This window comes from Rhinatrema bivittatum, chromosome 16 (assembly GCF_901001135.1).
Source record: "Rhinatrema bivittatum chromosome 16, aRhiBiv1.1, whole genome shotgun sequence".
In the NCBI taxonomy this organism is placed as follows: Eukaryota; Metazoa; Chordata; class Amphibia; order Gymnophiona; family Rhinatrematidae; genus Rhinatrema; species Rhinatrema bivittatum.
The window spans coordinates 74,656,659-74,673,351 of NC_042630.1; the positions used below are offsets into that span (position 1 = coordinate 74,656,659).

Below are 16,693 nucleotides of genomic sequence, written 5' to 3' on the forward strand. Positions count from 1 at the left end.
GGGCATGGTGATGCTGTGAAACAGGCAAACATTTGACAGTACTTCCCTTTAGGGCCCCCTATCTTGAGTCTCATTTACCATGGTGGTCACAACTTCTGAAAGATGAGACCACTGGCTCAGGGTATCTGGATACTTGGTCCATTGGTACAAGGTGTCTGGAAGTGCCGGACAGCTGGCACGAGGTATATGGATTGTTGGGCATCTGGATGGCCAGGCCTCCAGTTCAAAGGCATCCAGATGACTGGATATCAAGAACAGAATCTCGTCTAAGAGGCACTTGATGGCTGGAGCAACGCCTGCTTCTGGACACTGATAGCTGTATATAGCTCCTCTCTTTAGACATTAGGTGTGGTGGATAATGTCTCCGTCTGGACACTGGTAGTCATGGACTGCACCCTCCCTCTGAGTGCTGGGAGTCTTGTATACCACCTCCCTCTAGGAGCTGGGAGTGGACAGCACTACCTTCTGGATGCTGTGATTCATGGAAAGCACCTCCAACTGGATGCTGGGAGTCATGGAGAGCACCTCCCTGTAGGTGCTGGTTGTTGAAAGCACCTCCCTCTGGACGCTGAGAGTCATGGACAGCATCTCCCTCTGGCATCTGGGAGTCGTGGAAAATATCTTCCTCTGTTGTGGGAAGTCTTGGATAGCACCTTCTTCTGGATGCTAGCTTGGATTGCACCTCTCTCTGTGTGCTGGGAGTGATGGAAAGCGCCTTCCTCTGAAAACTGGTAGTCATGGACAGCACCTCACTCTGGATGCTGTGACTCATGTCCAACGCCTCCCTCTGGACACTGGTAGTCATGGACAGCACCTCACTCTACATGCTGGGAGTCATGGACAGCACATCTCTCTGGGTACTGGGAGTGATGGACAGAACTTCCTTCTGGCCGTTGGAAGTTATGGACATCATCTCCCTTATGGTAGTGCTGGGCTAGAGGGCTGGGATTCCTCAAAGGTACAGCTGGAGAAGCAAACTCCCTCACAGATTCTCCCTGACACAGCTTGTGTGAACTGGGCTGCATTTCCAGGCATAGATCATCTGGATTGGAGTTTCACAGTAAATCCGCTGCTGAGCTATTCCTCTCCTGGAGTGAGATTAATGATGCAGATCTGACATCTGTGCACTTCCCAGATGTCAGATCTGCAGCAGTGAGCTAATCACTGAGGTTTGTTTACCTAATAGAGGTTCAGAAGCAACAGGGCTGAGAAAGCTGCAGGCTAATCTGGGAGAAAAGGTTGAGCTTGCTGATTGCCTAGGGTTTGCAGGTGAGGACATTTGCAGGTCCGACTCAAACCAACTACCTTTGTAGCAAAGCATTAGTGTGCAAAGAAAGTGGTCCAGAAGCAAGCTTATTTCTTCCTTTGGTTTGCAAGTCTCTGCCAACTCTTCTTGAACAGAAACCGAGTAGAATGCTGCAAATAGAGACAGAATTAACTCCTACAGATAAAAAAAACTTGATTTACCTTGGTAAGTAGTTTTTGAAGAGCTATTGTGTACTGTGGGTTTGTGAGGTCTGGGTGGTATTTTTCTTTACAGGTAGCTTGTTAGTAGATACTTGGGTTTGTGGTTTGGAAGGCATCTTTAAAGGATTACCAACAGTGTGGCAATTTGTGATGGTGTTTTCTAAAAGGGTGCGCTGGTTCTTTTGTCAGAGGTAGCCTTTTTATTGTCTATATCTGGGGTTTGTTACAGAGAAACTAGGCTAGTTATTCCCCGAGAGGCAACTGGTTTGGGAGCCACACAGAAAAAAAAAGCCTCTGCAGAACTGGCACTGGCTACATGTCCCAAAGGTTTCTGGATTTGAGAGTTTAAAGGTTCTACATACTGGTTTCTAAAGGTAGGGTCATATGGTGGCACATTACACATTCACAATAAAATTGGTTGCCTGACTGGAACTTCACCTAAAAGTGCTAGATCTCTGATTTGAGCTTGTAGCTGGAACACAGCCATAGGTAAAAAGATTTTCATGAGGCTGGGCTGAGGGTCCTTTATACACTCCTGTGGGCAGAGTGTGGCCTCTTCAGTCTGTCACAAGATGCTAGGCTGGACTCCAGGTAGTACAGGACCACAAGTCTGGATGCTAGGCAGGACTTGGGTTGGTCTTCTGCCTAGCCAGCCCCCTCCTCCACAGGTTGAGGCCTTGGGTTCTGGGGACCAGTAGGTCTCTGCAGTGGCAGTACATCATGGTGAGTTTTGGTTTCGCTGAAACACGGAAAAACTTGGTACCGGAGCTGGACAAGACAGGACTGGAAGGTGAAGCTGGACTGGAAGGCAAGCCTTGGTACAGGAGCAGACAAGGCAGGACTGGAAGGCAAGGCTATAGCAAGGTTGGCCTGGATACTGGAACTGGATATGAAACAAGGATTGGGGCTGCGATAGAGACAAGGTAAGGTAGTGAGCTTACCCAGGGAGAGATACAAACAAAGGAATATACTGGGCAGGACATTAAGCAGGAACTGGAACAGGAAAGAAGCAGTGGATAGGATACTGGAACAGACAGGACTGTGCAGGGCACGACAAGATCAGACAGGACAAACTAGGACAGGACTGAACAAGGAAAAGGCAAGACCACACAGAACAAGGAACACAGAAGCTCCAAGGCTGGAAGTCCATAGGCCACTAGGCAATAGGTCCGAAAGCCCTTAGGAAATAGAGGCCTGGAAAAGCCACAAGGCAGGATATAGGTATGGAGCAGGCCTGAAAGCCAGAAAACAAGGTGAGGCCTAGATAGGCCACAAGGCAAGAAGGTCTGAAGGCCACAAGACAAGGCAAGGCCTGAGCAGGCCAAATAGTAAGAAGCAGGAAAGCCCAGAGACCACAAGGCATAAACCAAGGAACAGCAGCCAGTTCAGACAGTCAAGAGTGACTCCATGAAGAGGCAAAGGTGAATGAACAAGGCTGGGTTACATAGGGCTGGAGCTTGGGTATGGTATAAGGATGTATAAGCAGTGAGGAGGAGCTTGGCAAGGCTGTAAGTTAAGCTTGTTAAGGTCCCCTGGTGGAGAGGAGGCTGCACCTCAGAAGTCCAGTGAGGAGATGGCTTGGATATCTCTGAACAGAGCTTACTGGAGGCCTCTGCTGCTGAGTAATTGTCGTAGCTGGCAGACTCAAGGCATGATGAGGCTGTAAAACAATGAAACTGTGACACCTTAGTCAACTCTATATAGAGTTTACTAGGGTTTTATCAGTATAGTACTGAAACTTAAATCCAGAAGGCCTAATTATCCCAGGACAAGCAGGATGCTAGTCCTCACATATGGGTGACGTCACTGACTGAGCCCTAACGCAGGAAAAACTTCTGTCAAAGTTTCCATAAACTTTTGACTGGCAGCCTGAGGCTACTGAGCATGCCCAGCATGCCATGATATTCTTTGCCACAGGGGTCTCACTCCAGTCTTCGTTTTTCCACGCTGCCATTAGCATCGCGGTTATCGTAGCCCTGTGAGACTTCTCGCAAGTTTGACTGAAAAAGTCAATTAAAACTCTACATTTTTTTCCCACATCGGGTCTCGCTTCACATTTGACACCGGACGGTGACAAAATTAATATTGAATTCTCATTTTTTCATTGGAAATTTTTTCTCACGAATTCTCATTGACGGCCGTCGATATCAACATGGCCTCTGGTTTCAAGAAATATTCTTGTAACCAGACGATGTCCATGACAGATCCACATCTCCAATGTGTGATCTGCCTCAGAGAAAAGCATGAAATATCTTCATGCTCTCAATGCCAGGAAATGACCCCAAAGGGTCGAAAACTCCAGCAGGAGAAGATGGCTCAACTTTTCAAACTTCAGTTGTTACCATCGCCATCTACTTCAACTAAGTCTTCACCCGCAGGAGTAACCAAAAAACTCTTGCTTAAAAAACGACACCTCGAGGATTCTGGGGACGCATCTTCACCGACCCCATCTTCGGCATCGATCAGGTCAGTGTCAGAACCGAAGCTAAAACATAAGCATCGACATCGTCTATCTTCGGCGTCCCCGTCGATTCCGTCATCGACAGAACCGATAGCGAAGCGGCATAAAGTCGTCGAAGATTCCCCACACCTCGGTATCTTCGATACCCTCGACTTCGACACCGTCACCGATGACAGCTATGCCGGACTTCACAGACCTCATTCACAAGATAGTACTAGAGGCTTTACAGAAACAGCTTCCGGCGCCATCGCCGATGCCGGTGGACACATCGATGCCGGCGATCCTGCCGATGCCGACGTCATCGTCGATGCCGGTAGTTACGCCGATGCCAGCACCATTGCTGATGCCGGGGGTTGCCCCGATGCTGCCTATCGAACCTATATCATCGATAGCACCGATGATGCAAACAACCTTGATACCCAAGACCTCTTCAATGACTACATCGCTGGTGTCATCAACATTTTCGAGGCCTACCTCGATAATAGACACTCCATCGATGCCAGGCCCTTCCAGGACATCGATAGCCTCACCTTCTATACCAATTTTGGAATTTTCATTTATCCTTTCCTCAACATCGTCTATTTCATCGATGTCACATTCAATACCTATCTACACTATGGCTCCTACCATACCACACCTTACCAAGAAGGTAATCCAGCCTAAGTCATCCACTAAAAAGAAATCATTGAGGCCAAAAATGCCAATTTCAGAAGAGAGATCATTACATGACATTCTCACCAAACGATATACTGACTTGCTATCTTCCTTACCAACTTGTCCAGAAGAAGAGCAAGTTGAACAATTCTCATCGGATGAACCTTTACCAGGACCTTCTGGGGTATATCCTGCTCAGAAAGCAACCACCACCTCATCAGACAACCCAATATGATACCTGGTCTGACACTGATTCTGACCCCTCATCAGAGGACTTTGTCAGATCCATCTCCGCCTCCTGCTACAAAGCAGTCACCTCCGGAAGATTTTACATTCCCATTGTTTGTTCAGGAAATGGCAGATTCCATCCCTTTCCAGTTACACACTGAACAGGATATCAGACAACAAACACTAGAAGTACTTCAATTTGTTGATCCCCCTAAGCACATTCTGGCTATCCCTGTTCATGACATTCTCTTGCAACTGCAGCAACGCCTTTGGGAGCACCCCTGTTCAGTTGCTGCAGTAAACAAACGCATAGAGTCAACTTATCTGGTACAATCTTCCTCTGCATACCAAAAAACACAGCTTCCTCACCACTCTGTGGAAGTGGAATCAGCTCAAAAGAAATCTAGAAGGACAAGGGCCCATTCCTCAATTCCAGGGAAAGATAATAGGTTCCTTTACCAATTGGGCCGAAAAGTGTACCAAGGAGCAATGCTGAATTCAAAAATATCAGCATACCTTTTATATATGACACAATACCACAGGAACCTGTGGAAGCAAATGGAGGAGTTTGTGCCATCCTTGCCCTCACAGTATCAAGAAGCTGCACAAGTTGTTATAAATAAAGGCTTCAATGCGGGGAAGCATGAGGTAAGAGCCGCCTATGACAGCTATGACACAGCCTCATGAGTGGCTGCATCGGGCATCGCTGCAAGATGCTGGGCCTGGCTTAAGGCATCCGATTTAAGACCAGAAGTACAGGACAAGCTGGTTGATCTTGCCTGCCTGGGCGATAATTTGTTCGGTTCTAAAGTGCAGGATGCTGTTTCCCAGTTACGGGAACATACTGAAACCCTGCGGCAATTATCCTCACTGCCGCATGACCCTTCTACACACACTGCCAGAAGACCATCACGTAGGGATACCAGAAGGCCTTTTTACAGGCAGCGTAAGTACTATCCCCCCGCATCTAGGCCGAGGCCTCCTAGATCTCAGCAAAGGCCTCAGCAATGACAACAGAGGGCAGCAAGAGCACCACCAGCTCCACAAACTGGACCTGCCACTGGTTTTTGAGATTACATCCGGAGAACAAGGCCCGTATGTCAACCCTACCCCACTACCAGTAGGGGGCAGACTGTCCAAATTTTACATCAATTGGACATCAATAACATCGGACCAATGGGTCCTATCCATCATCCACAGAGGATACCACCTCAATTTCATTTCAATCCCTCCAGATTTTCCACTGAAACCTTCTCGTCTCAGCGAAGATCACATTCTTCAACTTCAAATAGAATTATCCACCCTTCTGAGCGCCAGGGCTGTCGAGAGTACCCCGGGCCAGGCAGGGCAGAGGATTCTACTCCCGTTATTTCCTCATTCCAAAGAAAACTGGAGGCCTTCGTCCTATACTGGACCTCAGAAATCTCAACAAATTTCTAAAAAAAGAAAAGTTCAGGATGGTCTCCTTAGGCATAATGCTCCCACTCCTTCAAAAAGGAGATTGGCTTTGTTCTCTGGATCTTCAAGATGCTTATGCTCACATTCCAATATTCCCCCCTCATCGCAAGTATCTGCGCTTCATGGTGGGCCATCAACATTTCCAATACAGAGTTCTGCCATTCGGCCTTGCCTCTGCTCCCAGAGTATTCACCAAATGTCTGGCAGTAATAGCAGCGCATTTGCACAAACAAGGTATTCATGTTTTTCCATATCTAGACAATTGGCTCATAAGAAGTCAATCTCAAGAAGGAGCTCTAACTTCTCTAAATCATACAATTGCTGTACTTCACAACATGGGATTTCTCGTCAACTATCGAAAGTCCCATCTGACTCCTTCTCATCTTCTCCAGTTCATAGGAGCAGAGTTAAACACTATCCTCGCAAAAGCCTTTCTACCCGGCGATCGAGCAGAAACGCTGTCCCTCTTGGCAAATTCGCTACACTCAAGGAAACAAGTAACAGCTCACCACTTTCTAACGTTACTAGGCCACATGGCTTCCACAGTTCATGTCACTCCTATGGTTGGGGAGCTCACATGGACAATCTCCAAACTCAAGGGACATGGACGAAACTCGAAGCAACATATCAAATCAATTTCCTAGAACTTCGAGCTATACGTTATGCCCTGCATGCTTTCAAGGACTACCTGTCACACAAGACTGTTCTAATCCAAACGGACAACACAGTTGCCATGTGGTACATCAACAAACAAGGAGGTACGGGCTCGTATCTCCTTTGTCAAGAGGCTGCACAGATTTGGGGCTGGGCCCTGAACCACTCAATGTTCCTCCGGGCCACTTATCTGGCAGGCATTCACAATGTAGTGGCAGATCGACTCAGTCGTCAGTTCCAACCACACGAATGGTCCCTGGATCCCTCAGTAGCGACCAGGATATTTCAGCGTTGGGGGTCAACCAACGATAGACCTTTTTGCATCACATCTGAATCACAAAGTGGACAATTTCTGTTCTCTACACCAACAAAACACCAACCAACCAAGGACGCCTTTGCTCGCCCTTGGAACTCAGGCCTCCTATATGCGTATCCCCCGATACCGCTTATAGCAAAAACTCTAGTGAAACTACAACAAGACAAGGGGTTCATGATACTCATAGCCCCGTATTGGCCTCGACAAGTATGGTTTCCACACTTCTAGACCTCTCAGTCAGGGATCCCATTCGCCTAGGAGTAGCTCCCACTCTCATCACCCAAAATCAGGGTCGATAGCGCTATCCCAATCTTCTCTGCCTGCATGGATGTTGAAAGCATGATATTACAACCATTCAGTCTTTCAACCAATGTATCTCAAGTGCTTATAGCTTCACGTAAACCTTCCACACGAAAGAACTATTCTTCCAAATGGAAGAGATTCACTCTGTGGTGCAGGCAAAAGAGTATTGATCCTTTCACCTGCCCCACTAGACTACTTATACCATCTTTCAGAATCTGGTCTCCAGACTTCATCGGTAAGAGTACATTTAAGTGCAATCTCAGCTTACCATAACAAGATGGGAGATGCACCTATATCCTCACAACCTCTTGTCAGTAGGTTTATGAGAGGTTTAACTCAACTTAAACCACCAATTCGGCCGCCTGTCACAGAATGGGACCTGAATCTGGTTTTAACAAGACTCATGCATTCTCCTTTCAAACCCATAGATTCCTGTGATCTTAAATTTCTCACATGGAAGACTATCTTCCTCATAGCCATTACATCAGCTAGGAGGGTTAGTGAGTTACAAGCACTTGTCACATACGAACCTTATACAAAATTCCTACATGACAGAGTGGTTCTCCGTACACATCCAAAATTCCTTCCAAAGATTGTTACGGAATTCCACTTGAACCAATCCATAGTTTTACCCACATTCTTTCCAAGGCCTCATTCTCACCAAGGAGAAAGGGCCTTACATACCTTGGACTGTAAACATGCATTATCTTTCTATTTAAACCGCACTACAGTCCACAGGAAATCCAATCAGCTTTTTGTTTCCTATGATCCAAACAAACCGGGTAAAGCAGTGAGTAAACATACTCTATCCAATTGGTTAGCAGATTGCATACAGTTTTGCTACGAAAAAGCAGGCTTTCCTCTCCAAGGGCGAGTAAAGGCACACTCAGTAAGAGCATTGTCAACCTCAGTAGCACACTATTGTTCAGTGCCAATCCTTGACATATGTACATCCTTGACATGGAGTTCTCTTCACACCTTTGCAGCTCACTACTGCCTGGACAAAGAAGGAAGACAAGATTCAGCTTATGGGCAATCAGTCTTAAAGAACTTGTTTGCAGTTTAAACCCAACTCCTACATCCAACCTGCTGTGATCTCCGGCTGATTCATTTCCAACAACAATACCTCACCGTTGCATCACTACAAAATGTCTCAGCCTCTAGCTTGCTAATCACCCGTATGTGAGGACTAGCATCCTGCTTGTCCTGGGATAAAGCAAAATTGCTTACCTTGTAATAGGTGTTATCCCAGGACAGCAGGATGTAGTCCTCACGAAACCCACCCGCCACCCTGCGGAGTTGGGTCTCAATACTTTTATCCTTTTATTTTTGCTGAAGCTTATTGCTAGAGATGTGAATCGTGTCCTCGATCGTCTTAACGATCGATTTCGGCTGGGAGGGGGAGGGAATCGTATTGTTGCCGTTTGGGTGTTTAAAGTATCGTGAAAATCATTAAAATCGTGAGCCGGCACACTAAAACACCGTAAAACCCACCCCCGACCCTTTAAATTAAATCCCTCACCCTCCCGAACCCCTCCAAAATGCCTTAAATTACCTGGGGGTCCAGCGGGGGTCCGGAACGGCCTCCTGAAATCGAATCGTGTTGTCTTCAGCCGGCGCCATTTTGCAAAATGGCGGCGCAAAATGGTGCCGGCCATAGACCAACACGATTCGACTGCAGGAGGTCGTTCTGGACCCCCGCTGGACTTTTGGCAAGTCTTGTGGGGGTCAGGAGGCCCCCCAAGCTGGCCAAAAGTGCCTGGGGGTCCAGCAGGGGTCCGGGAGCGATCTCCTGCCGCGAATCGCAAAATCAATTCGCGGCAGCAGATCGCTCCCGGACCCCCAGGGACTTTTGGCCAGCTTGGTGGGGGCCTCCTGACCCCCACAAGACTTGCCAAAAGTCCAGCGGAGGTCCGGAGCGACCTCCTGCAGTCGATCTCCTGCCGGCGCCATTTTCCGTACGGAAAAACGATTCGCGGCAGGAGATCGCTCCCGGACCCCCGCTGGACCCCCAGGGACTTTTGGCCAGCTTGGGGGGGCCTCCTGACCCCCACAAGACTTGCCAAAAGTCCAGCGGGGGTCCGGAACGACCTCTTGCAGTCGAATCGTGTTCGTCTATGGCCGGCGCCATTTTGCGCCGCCATTTTGCAAAATGGCGGCGCAAAATGGCGCCGGCTGAAGACAACACGATTCGATTGCAGGAGGTCGTTCCAGACCCCCGCTGGACCCCCAGGTAATTTAAGGCATTTTGGGGGGGTTCGGGAGGGTGGGGGATTTATTTGAAAGGGTCGGGGAGGTTTTTAGGGTGTTTTAGTGTGCCGGTTTTCCCGCCCTCCCCCTTCCCCTCCCCCTTCCCCCGATTTACGATTTTTTGACGATAAATCGGGGGAATTCTTATTGTATCGTGGCTCTAACGATTTTTAACGATTTAAAATATATCGTCAAAAAACGATCCACATCCCTACTTATTGCTACATACGAGACTGGAGTGAGACCCCTGTGGCAAAGAATATCATGGCACGCTGGGCATGCTCAGTAGCCTCAGGCTGCCAGTCAAAAGTTTCTAGAAACTTTGACAGAAGTTTTTCCCACGTTAGGGCTCCATCAGTGATGTCACCCATATGTGAGGACTACATCCTGCTGTCCTGGGATAACACCTATTACAAGGTAAGCAATTTTGCTTTACATTCATTCAAAGATATAAGTTGATATTGAAGTGTGTGGCATAAGATTAGATGCATCAGTTTAGGAGACAGGGATGGTTTATTCTAAATAATACACTATTTCTGAATTGGCAGCTCTACAATGAGTGATCAATGGGGCGAGCAAAACATTATCTTCTCCTGAAAATGTTCCCAACTCAGATCCCACCTTAAACTCACTTGCCTCTGGTGTCATATGTTGAGCAATGCTTATGTCATTTGCTAGGTAAGTCCTGCTTACAGGTTTAATCTGGGTAACTCCCAATTGACGTAACCTCCTAGATTCTTTCATGTTTCTTTCTTCCTCAATCGTTCTGATTTTAAATAGCAGCTCCGAGTACTGTGGCAGTTTCTTCGACTGGCTCTCTAATAAGTCCCTCAATTGCAGTCGGGTAATCAGGGTCTCCTCCCAGCACCCACGTACAAACTGTTGTAGTAACTTCCTGTCTGGGGCGAGCCCAAAGAAAATTCCCCGCTCCACGACTTTCTGTAACAGGACCTGAAGCCTTCTCAAATAGTCTGAAGATTTTTTTTTGCCATTCTGGAAAGTTTCAATAAATTGAAAAAATAATTCCTCTCCATTAGTTACACTGCCATATGCCTTCTCCAGTTCCTCTAAACACTGCTCTGCTGTGGCGCTTTTATCTATGTAAGAGACAATATTTAAAGCTGGAGGAAGGAGACTTTCAATTAATTTCCTTTTTTTTGCACCTGCGGTGAGATCTGGATCCTGCAGTAATTGCTTAATTTGAATATGCCAAGTTTCATAGTCTCCTTCATTACTAGGTTTAGGGACATTTCCAGAGAAAACTTTAATTTTGTAGTACGTATGATTCAACTCTGCGCCCTTTTCCTTAGGAGTTTTGATCACATGCTCCACTATAACCTTTGAAACATCCGCAGGAATAGAAATTGGTGGAATGGAATATTGAGAAGAATTGACTGCCACAGGATGTTGGGTTAGCATAGCATCCAAGCACTTGGGGACTCTTTTTCGGCTTTTAACTGGAGTCTGCAATATACTCTGGGGTGATTGATCTATATCTCGTGTTTCTTTTTCTTGTGACCCCAAACTCTCAATCATGAGAGCAGATGTTCTTTTTCTCAGATCTTGAATATTGATTTTATGATTGTCAGCTATATATGCTAATTCTTCTTGAAGTCGATCTGTCATATCTAAAAGTATGTCACTCACTAGTGGGTCAGTGCATGCTTCAGGGGACATTGACTCAACATCCTGTTCTGATACTGTCTCATCTAAGACAGGTAAAATTATCCACTGACTGTCCAGTTCCCCTTTTAAGCTCATTCTTTCTAAAATAATTATAGAAAGCGGTTCTTCAAACTCACACAAAACTTGATCAGATGACTCAGCTCTTAAACGTTTCAATTTTGTAACTACACCTGCTGGGCTTAATGCATCTTCTACACTTGCTAAAGATATTTCAGGATTTACAGAACTCAGAATAACAGATCTATCAGGAATACAATCATAGTACTTGCAATACTCCATTTTGTATGAGAAAGAAACAAAGAGAATACTGTGCTCACTTCACTATTGATGCTGGGTCGCTCAGTAGCAGGTCAGACAGAGAGAAGAGAAAAAAAAAAAACACTGCCCCACGTTGATGCGCCAGAATTTGTTGTAACCCTTGAAGTTCAATTTTCTTTATGACTTCTTGTGTCTGAAACCTGCACTTTGATTCCCAACCCAGTATCAGAAATGAATCCACACGCTCTTTAGTGAGTAACAGTTTTATCTTTACTGGAATGAATGACTGAAATAAATCTGTTCACTTCCTAAGCATCTGCATTTGTCATATAAACACATGTATATAGTACAAGAGAAAACTCAACTTTGTCATAAACTCATGTTAAGTATTTCAACCAGAATCAGCATGTGATATAGCACCCGACCTTAAGCAGTCTCTGAACAAGCAAAGTCCCAGATTGTATCCTACTGTGTGTCCATTTGAATTTAGAGCTGAAGAGGGCGTCAGTACTGCTGCTTCAACTGCCAAATCCACAATACAGCAGCCTCTATCCGAAAGAAGAGCTTCAAATCCTGACAGGGCACAGTTCAACTACTCCCAAGTCGTCCACAGCAGGGTTCCAGAAAAGAGAACCTTAATCAGTACAGATAATATTTATTAATTCAGAGCAGGGCAGGAACTCTGTTCAAGCTGAGCAGTGATCTGTTTGCACATGCTCAGACAATCCAATTTTTATAAATCTCTTTAGGTAAAGTAAAAACAACTTCAATACATCTCAAAACAATGTTAACTAACATAAATACATTACACATGAATACAATTATAGAGGGCTGCTCACCTTAATCAGTACAGATAATATTTATTAATTCAGAGCAGGGCAGGAACTCTGTTCAAGCTGAGCAGTGATCTGTTTGCACATGCTCAGACAATCCAATTTTGAATCTCCTTTCCCCCCCCAGCTCTTAAAGAGACAGCACTCTATTGTCAGTCTTTTCATGTCACAATGATGATTCAACATTTCTCTGCCCTAGTTCCTAGAGGTATGTTACACTATGATGAATGATTAAGGACTGCCAATGTTGACATTATTAAATAATTATAATTGATTTTATTATATAGCAACATGACTTGTAATTCAGCAGCTGACTGCCAATAATTAGCTGATGTTTGACTTATTGGGCAATATGATTTAATTAACCCATGTGAGGGATTATGATTATATGAATTGTAAGCGTAGATGCTGTAAATCGCTTTGAGTGTGTTTCACGGAAAAGCATGCAGTAAATATTAAATAGTTGTATTGTACCATGCTGTTTCCCATCATTATTAGATATATAATGATAAAGAATGAAGCAATGTAGGATTATGTGATCACTTAAATTTAATTTATTTTTTTTTGGGGGGGGGGGTTGGGATTGGTTCCTGATTGCAGGCAAAAGGAACAAGCTTCGAGTTTATTATCTATCCTGGCTAAGGAACAAGATCCTTCATAATGATCCTGAAGTGGAGAAGAAGCAAGGCTGGACCACAGTGGGAGACATGGAGGGATGCGTGCACTACAAAGTTGGTAAGAGAGAGACAGGGCTGGATCATGTGACAGACATTTAGCAATGTGTACACTGCAAAGGTAGAAAATGAGAAGGGGGACAAGGCGGGGGACTATGCCATAATACAAGACATGAAACAATATGTGCACTGCAGGGTCAGTGAAAGAGAGGAAGCAGGAAGTGGAAAGGGCTATGCCATAATGAGAGAGAGGGAGGGATGTATGCACTGCAGAGTTAGAAGAGGGGGGAGTGAAGAAGAGGACTGTGCCATGATGAGAGACATAAAAGAATATATGCACTGAAGTGTCAGTAAAAGAGAAGAAGAAACGGGGAACTATGCCACAGTGAGAGATGTGGGGATGTACTGCAGAATTAGTAACAGAGGGAGAGAATGGAGTGGGGGAAAATATGGAAGGAGTCAGGTTGTCTCCATTCAAAATTTAAGTCACTTTAAGAAACACTGTTTTGCACTAAATGGGAGTTTATAATAAGTGGTTCAGGAAGTTTCTGGGATGGGTTCTGTGTGAACAGTTTGCTGGGCAGCTAAGGAGACCTCTCATCTCTCATTTCTTGGATTTCAGTCAAGTATGAGCGCATCAAGTTCCTGGTGATAGCTCTGAAGAACTCGGTGGAGGTATATGCCTGGGCACCCAAACCATACCACAAGTTTATGGCTTTCAAGGTACTCTCTGACTCACCAACTCTGCAACTTTGAGGCCATTCTTTTCTTTAGCTATTTTCTTTTTTTACTCAGCCTTAAGAAACCACTCATGAAAACATGAACATTTCAGCCAACACACAATGAATACAATAATCCAATACAATAGCAGTAATGCATTACAAGGCCCTAAAATCAATTACAAGGAGAGCATTTTCCCCCAAAGCTCCCTTATTTTGGGTTAAATACAAAGTTTTCAAAGCATTTCCAGAGAAGGGCAGCCAAAATGATAAAGGGGATGAAATGATTCCCTATGAAGAAAGGCTAAAGAGATTAGGTCTCTTCAGTTTGGAGAAAAGATGGCTGAAGGGAGATATGATAAAAGTTTATAAAATGAGTAGCATGGAATGAATAAACAATCAGTTGTTTACTCTTTCAAAAAGTACAAAGACTAGGAGACACAAAATGAAGTTATTAGGGGATGCATTTAAAACTAGTAAAAGAAAATCGTTTTTTATTCACACCCAATTAAGATCTGGAATTTGTTGCCAGAGGATGTGGTGAAAGCTATTATGTAGCTGCTTTTAAAAAAGGTTTGGGCAAGTTCTTGGAGGAAAAGTCCATAAACCATTATTAAGGTAGAGTTGCAGAAATCCATTACTTATCCCTGGGATAAGCAGCTTGGAATCTATCTACCCCTTGGGATCCTGCCAGGTAACTGTGACCTGGATTGGCCACTTTTAGAAACAGGATACTGGGCTTGATGGACCTTTGATCTGACTCAGTATGGCAAGTCTTATGTTCACAGAAAACAAACACAAATAGGAATGGAAATGAAGTAAACCTCAATCAATTTTCAAAAAAGTGTGTTCATGAGGAGTCAAACTTAAAGTAGATGGAGCCAGATGGGCTACATCCAAGAGTTACTCCTGGGGGAATTCTGCACATAAAAATTTAAAATTCTGTGCACTATATAGTGGTCAAAATAACACAATATACATGACAGTCTTTAAGTAATTAATTTACAATATAATGCAGAAAAAATATATTACTTAAAAATGCGTAATCTTAAATATTTTGAGCAGAATTTCCCTAGAAGTTCACTATAAGTGAAAGGATTGGATAAGTTCTTGGAGGAGAAGTCCATTACCTGCTATTAAGTTCAATTAGAGAATAGCCACTGCCATTAGCAATGGTAACATGGAATAGACTTGGGTTTTGGGTACTTGCCAGGTTCTTGTGGCCTGGATTGGCCACTGTTGGAGGTGGGATGCTGGGCTTGATGGACCCTTGGTCTGACCCAGTATGGCATTTTCTTATGTTTCTTATGTTCTTCCACTCTTTCTCCCTAATCCCCTGGCCACTGTGCGCTCTCAGGCCCCAACTCCTCCACCTGCCAGTATCTCTCCCCTCCTCCTCTAGACTCAACCCCCTCCACTCTATCTCCACTCCCAGAGTTTGACCACTCTCTCAGTACTGCCCCTCACACAGGCTCCCTCTGTCCCTGCTCTTTCTTTCTCTCACATACACGCTCCCTCTCTCTAGTGCACATACACACCCCTTCATACTTGCTCTCTCACTCTCTCTCACACACACACCTTCATACAGGCTCCCTCTGTCTCTTGCACATACCCATCCCCTCAAACAGGGTCCCTCTTTCTCGCACATCCACACCGGCTTCCTTTCTTTCTCACACATATAGGCTACTTGTCTCTCTCTCTCTCTCACAAACAAACAAGCACCTTTTTCACATACACCAGCTCTCAATCTCTCACACACATACACACTCCTTCACAGTCCCCTCACAGTGAGGACGCTGAATAACATCAAAATATTCAGCCAAATGTCACCTGTAAAAAATTGAACTGATTTTATTATTTTAATCATTATTAAATATTAAATTAAAACAGTATTCACATATGATTATCTCATTAATCAGACGAATAGTAACCCCAATCCACTTATCATTTAGATTATATTATTGATCTATGTAACCATATAATATTGGCACCCTACGGATAACTTAGAAACCGACCAAACCTATTTCGTGCCTATATGTAAACCGTTGTGATGGTACACCACTGAGCGACGGTATAGAAAAGCTTTTAAAATAAAAAATAAATAAAACATAGGCTCCCTTTCGCTGGCATCTACGCTCACGCACCCTCACATATACTCTCTCCCCCACCATCCCCCCCCAGGCTGTCAGTTTTACACACACACACGCATCCACTCATGCACCTCTACACACACTCTCACCGGGGCCTGCTCCATCTTCACTGGGGCCTTCATCTTTGCTGTGAGCGGGATGTGCTCCACTTGCGGCACACTGAGGCCTTCATCTTCACCAAGAGCGGGACAGGCTCTGCTCGTGGCACGCTGGGGCCTTCATCTTCGCCATGAGGGGGATGAGCTCCCCTCGCAGCAAGTCGGGGCTGCCTCATTCTGCACAGAAAATGGCAATTCTGCGCGGGGGGGGGGAGGCGGATTCTGCAGAGTGCAGAATTTGTGCAGAATTCCCCCAGGTCTGAAGAGTATTACGGAAACTTAGATATGTCTTGGCAGCTCTGCTGGCTGACCTTTTCAATGCTTCTTTATAGTCTCTAGTTGTTCCACAGGTCTTATGGGTGGATGTGATTCCTATTCACAAAAGCAGGAGAAGGATTCAAAATTACAGGCTGGTTAGTTTGACCTCTGTGATGAACAAATTAATGGAATTGCTACTAAAAGAGGATAATGCAGTTTTTTGAGC

The 16,693-nt window shown here is 45.1% G+C and overlaps 1 protein-coding gene across 1 annotated transcript in view; it reads left to right on the top strand.

Annotated features, from left to right (window-relative positions):
- The window catches only part of LOC115078196 (misshapen-like kinase 1), a 1,532,819-nt gene that overhangs the window by 1,433,856 nt on the left and 82,270 nt on the right, over window positions 1–16,693 (top strand). Inside the window, 2 exon segments of the mRNA XM_029580940.1 lie at window positions 13,169–13,303; window positions 13,865–13,965. Coding sequence (XP_029436800.1) covers window positions 13,169–13,303; window positions 13,865–13,965 — 236 coding nt within the window.